This window comes from Salmo salar, chromosome 12 (assembly GCF_965601325.2).
Source record: "Salmo salar chromosome 12, fSalSal1, whole genome shotgun sequence".
Classification (NCBI taxonomy): Eukaryota; Metazoa; Chordata; class Actinopteri; order Salmoniformes; family Salmonidae; genus Salmo; species Salmo salar.
In genome coordinates this window covers 24,787,165-24,792,285 of record NC_138302.1, presented here as the reverse complement: position 1 = coordinate 24,792,285, position 5,121 = coordinate 24,787,165, and the positions used below count along the sequence as shown (strand labels likewise).

The 5,121-nt window shown below is 40.6% G+C and overlaps 1 protein-coding gene across 2 annotated transcripts; it reads right to left on the bottom strand.

Moving 5' to 3' along the window:
• Positions 1-1,227: 1,227 nt before the first annotated feature.
• On the bottom strand, positions 1,228-4,919 carry LOC106564529 (Kruppel-like factor 1). Of its 2 annotated transcripts, XM_014130652.3 has the most exons (4): positions 4,512-4,919; positions 3,180-4,104; positions 1,784-1,978; positions 1,228-1,573 (listed from the first exon to the last, which is right to left on the bottom strand). In XM_014130652.3, exons 1-3 carry the CDS (start codon positions 4,587-4,589, stop codon positions 1,803-1,805), a joined length of 1,179 nt encoding a protein of 392 aa, XP_013986127.1. In that variant the 5' UTR covers positions 4,590-4,919; the 3' UTR covers positions 1,228-1,573; positions 1,784-1,802. The 2 variants fall into 2 exon arrangements, with proteins under 2 accessions (XP_013986127.1, XP_013986126.1); XM_014130651.3 differs by having other exon boundaries at positions 1,228-1,978; positions 4,512-4,918.
• Positions 4,920-5,121: the final 202 nt, after the last annotated feature.

Here is a 5,121-nt window from a genome sequence, read left to right as displayed (position 1 = left end):
GTAGAGTGCATGCCCCGACGAATTGAGGCTGTTCCTAATGTTTTGTCCACTCAGTGTATACGTTCTTTCGCTAACACTTACACTTATCTTTTGTTACTATCACTGACTTTGCTGATATTGTGGAACAGTTTGACTTACTATGACTGTGATATGTGGTTGTCTTACCTACCTTAAGATGAACGCATGAACTAAGTTGCTCTGGATAAGAGTGTCCGTTAAATGACTAAAAAGTTTTAAAAAATGATCACTTCATAATATCCCTATAGAACAGAGACACCTAGTGGTTAAATTATACATTTGCGCTTCACTCATAAGTGTACACATTTATTAAATTAACTTACATTTTAATGCAGATAACTTAGAAGTTAGAAACAAACTCAATCATGCAGAGTCAAATAAATGTATTACAATTTGCAAATTATACAAATAAAACTTTTGAGAAAAGTTTAAAGCACTCAATTACCAAAGTGATATAAAAAGTATGAAGTTATGAATTATATTAATATGAAAAGCCTTGCAAAGAAATACATTTATTCAATTGGAAATGATACAAAATTGATCTGCTTGGTGTATGTTCAATGTGGTTCAGTTGAGGTGATCTGTCTCCGTGAAATTAAGACATTAGCAACTTTTACCACATGAAAAGTTGATATCTTAACCAAATCTCAACCTTAATTCAAGAAACATCTTAGCCTTAATTAAAAAAAAACATCTTTAGATAATTTACAGGAAATATTAAGATCCATAAATATAGTGTTGGATATTGGAAACAACCCATATTTGTATGAAGTTCCTTGTACAATGTTTCAGCCAGAATGACACTCCCCAGTGACACAGCCTGTATTGACCTTTGAACTTTGTATACATTTTGGGTGCTAATGTTCTATCTAACCTACTTTCCAGAATGCATTCCACTGGACGTCTCCACTACAAGAGCAGCAAGAGGAACTGCCCCTCCCTACCTTCAGGCTATGCTCAAACCCTACACCCCAACACGAGCACTTCGTTCTGCCACCTCTGGTGTCTTGGCTCTCCCACCCCTACGGGAGGGCAGCTCCCGCTCAGCCCAGTCAAAGCTCTTCTCTGTCCTAACACCCCAATGGTGGAACCATCTTCCCCCTGAAGCTAGGACAGCAGAGTCCTGCACATCTTCAGAAAACATCTGAAACCCTACCTCTTCAACGAGTATTTTAAATAATCCCCCTCCTCACCTCGAGCCCCCCCCCCCCCCCCCCAAAGAAACATTAAAAAAATCTAAAAGTCCTGAACCAACACTTGCTCCTGACTCCACCCCCACCTTTCTAGCTCTGACTTTGCTGATAACTACTTTATTGAGGAGAAGAGTAGTTTCTATGCCTGTGATATGTGGTTGTCCCACCTAACTCTACCTGGAAGTTGCTCTGGATAAGAGCGTCTCCTAAATGACTAAAATGTAAATGTTTATTTTTAGTGTTAAGTCAGTCTGTAACTGTAAGGTTCTTCGTTACTTTAGCTGTTTATAGTGTGTGGACAACGTGTGTGTGTCCACTGTATATCTTTGAGTAGTCACGTCTCCTCTTCATCCATGATAACACTACTCTGCCCAGTAGTTGCGTGTGCACCGCGTGTGTTGATTAGATTAGTGTGCGAGAGATAGGAGACAATGAGAGAGAGAGAGAGAGAGAGGGAGAGAGAGGGAGAGAAAAAAAGAGAGAGAGAATGAGAACCAGAATGACAGTGGAGAGTGTGTGTATACAGGTACACACATATTAGTGTGTATGATCTCACACAGCCCCAGTCATACCCATCCTCCACTCCTCTCATCATGTGTGTCTCTTCATGTGCAGGGCCAGGTGGTCTGAGCGGGAGAAGGCTCTCTGACACTGCAGACACGCGTAGGGTTTCTGACCCGTGTGTTTACGGTAGTGACGGGTCAACTCGTCCGAACGGGCAAACTTCCACCCACAGCCCTCCCACGTACAGTGGTATGGTTTCTCCCCTATGGAATTAATAGCACACAAAAGCAACCAGTGTCAAAATCAGTTGGCTCAGAAGTGACTTGTTTTAAACACTCCGTAGCAATTGTAGTCCCTCTGCATTTGTTGATAAAATGTGTTGAGAATTCATAGTGTAAGTTGTATCCTATTCAATAGGGTTAATGCAATCAAAGATCCTTGGGACGTCCATACCCTAACCCCTACACTAACCCCTAACCCCTATCCTTAACCTAACCCTAACCCAACCTTAACCCTTACCTAACCCTAACCCTTTCCTTAACTGTTTTAACAACTTCAATGGGTTGACGTCAGAGTTGGGACGTCCCAAGGATCGTGTTGACTTTTTCTATTCAATAGCCATTACTACTAAAAGCCATGAATCATTATTCATCCATATGAAGTTGTCCATCATGCAGTTCTGCCTATTAGCCGTAATGTATTCCAATCCCTAGAATATGCATTAATGCCTCAATATCTGTGTAATGTATTCTAGTCTCTGTATTTTTACCTGTGTAATGTATTCTAATCTCTGTATTCTTATCTGTGTAATGTATTCTAATCTCTGTATTCTTATCTGTGTAATGTATTCTAATCTCTGTATTCTTACCTGTGTAATGTATTCTAATCTCTGTATTCTTATCTGTGTAATGTAATCTCTGTATTCTTACCTGTGTAATGTATTCTAATCTCTGTATTCTTATCTGTGTAATGTATTCTAATCTCTGTATTCTTACCTGTGTAATGTATTCTAATCTCTGTATTCTTATCTGTGTAATGTATTCAAATATCTGTATTATTACCTGTGTAATGTATTCTAATATCTGTATTATTACCTGTGTAATGTAATCTCTGTATTCTTACCTGTGTAATGTATTCTAATCTCTGTATTCTTACCTGTGTAATGTATTCTACTCTCTGTATTTTTACATGTGTAATGTTTTCTAATCTCTGTATTATTACCTGTGTAATGTATTCTAATCTCTGTATTTTTACCTGTGTAATGTTTTCTAATCTCTGTATTATTACCTGTGTAATGTATTCTAATATCTGTATTATTACCTGTGTAATGTAATCTCTGTATTCTTACCTGTGTAATGTGTCCTAATCTCACCTGTGTAATATATTTCTATATATATTTATTTATATTTATATACATTTATATATTCTTACCTGTGTAATGTATTCTAATTTATGTATTCTTACCTGTGTGCGTGCGGAGGTGAGCCTTGAGGTGGGAGCTCTTGGTATAGCTCTTACTACAACCTGAGTATTCACAGCTGTGTGTAGCAGCTCTCTTCTTCACCACAGTCCTGCGGCCGTTCTTCCCCTCCAAGCCTCCAGGGGGAACCCTTGAGGAGGTGATAGCTAGGTGGGACTGCTGGTGCTGGGAGTAGGGGAAGTGGTTGGAGGAGGCTTGTTGGTGGTGGTGGCTGTGGAGGTTGTAGTCTCTCTGGTTGAGGTACAGACCCAGGTGGTGGGGGTAGTTTTGGAGGAAGCTGTAGTGGTGGGTTCGAGATTCAGAGGTCATAGAGGTTGTCATGGAGACAGGGGCTTGGAGGAATCTGCCATCTTGAAACGTCACCATGGAAGTGTGTTGTTGGGGGTAGTAGTGTCCCATTCCAAAGTCCCATGATTTGGCCTTAGTGAGGACAGCAGTGGCTCTATCTCTGCCATGTCTCTCCTGGTTGCTTCCGGGGTTGAAACCATACTGGTCCACGTTTGGTTGAATGGGGAATGATGATAATGATGATGATGACCAAACCTGTTGGTTGTGAAGTTCTGGTATGCCTGAACCAATGGTCTCCAAGGGGGTGAGCAGCTCAACCATCAGGCTACTGCTGCCCATATGAAGCCTGTCTGGACTTATTTGGTCCGTCAACACCCCTCCTCCATCATGGTAGAGTCCAGTTTGGTCCGGTTGAGGAAGACGCTGAGTGTTGTAGTCCAGAGAGGGGTTCAGCTCAGGTGATGGGCTGCTCCAGTCAGACAACAAGAACTCCATGTCCCATGAGGTTTCACTTTCATCGTCCAGGTGAGGAAGAACTGGCTGCTGGTCACTGGTGTTGCCAGGTGACGTCCTCTTGGTTTGAGAGTCCAGACTGAGAGCGCCATCCTCAAATTTCCACACCTTGTGTGACAATACAAAAACATCAGTTCATATCGAGTCTCTCTTACTAGCTTCACATAAATATGGAAATAACCAAACAACACCCACTAACAAATTAAAATAACAATTTTATAATTAAATCCTAGTTTTGTAATAACTTTTAAAATAAAATCCATTTGATATTTGAACAGATCTTAAATCAAAATAAACGTATTGTATTAAATGTGTTGGGGATATGAGGCTGTGCTCACAGGGCCTCTTCATTGCGAGTCAAAACATTTTGTTCAAAGAAAAGTTGATGGCATTTAGACACTCTGCTATTAGCCCCAAGACTCACCCGCTTAAAACAAAGTTATACAAGTGACAACCCTTTTTATTGTTTCAGCAAAATGTAGAAACCAAATAAAAGTAACAAGTGGAATACGTACCTTCATATTGTCATTAGAGTGAACAAAGTTTGAGAAGGAGCTGAAGGATGGTAGCACAGCAGCTTGTGTCCCAGCCATCTGATCAGTTCGAGTTAGATGTCAACTTTACACAGGTTACAGTGGTGACAGTAATGTGAGGTTTGTATTTTCTTTTACATGACCATCTCACAATGGTTAGACTATTGCAAATTGTAAGTAACCAGTCATCCTGAAAACAGTTACACCTGTCTCTTATCCAATTTCACATGCCAAGTAACCTACTTTCTTTTTACAGTTGTCGTCTCTCCATTCTACCCGTCTACCGTATCCCCCCCTCTTTCTCTCTCAGTTGTGAACGTGACTTCAAATCTTCTCTGTTCATGTATCTTCTGATGACTGTTGGGGGGTGGGACGTAAGTGTGTGTGTGTGTGTGTTCTATGCCTACTCCTTTTCTTACTCCAGTCCTCTCCTCTTAACCAGGAGAAAGAGTGAATGAACAGTTAAGCTATCTCCCCCCTCGCTACCCCTCCCTGTTTTTGGATCCTGAGCAGAAATCTATGGCCAGCAAAACAATTCCAAAAAGAAAGAGAATTGAAAAAGAACAATAAACAGATGTAATTCTAGCTAATG

What these genes read in the sequence shown, in the direction of transcription:
- LOC106564529 (XM_014130652.3), bottom strand. Translation starts at nt 4,589, where the DNA reads ATGGCTGGGACACAAGCTGCTGTGCTACCATCCTTCAGCTCCTTCTCA. An exon ending in ACTCTAATGACAATATGAAG is followed by an intron (nt 4,105 to 4,511) that starts GTACGTATTCCA and finishes TTGTCACACAAG; the next exon opens with GTGTGGAAATTTGAGGATGG. An exon ending in TCACCTCCGCACGCACACAG is followed by an intron (nt 1,979 to 3,179) that starts GTAAGAATACAT and finishes TTAATTCCATAG; the next exon opens with GGGAGAAACCATACCACTGT.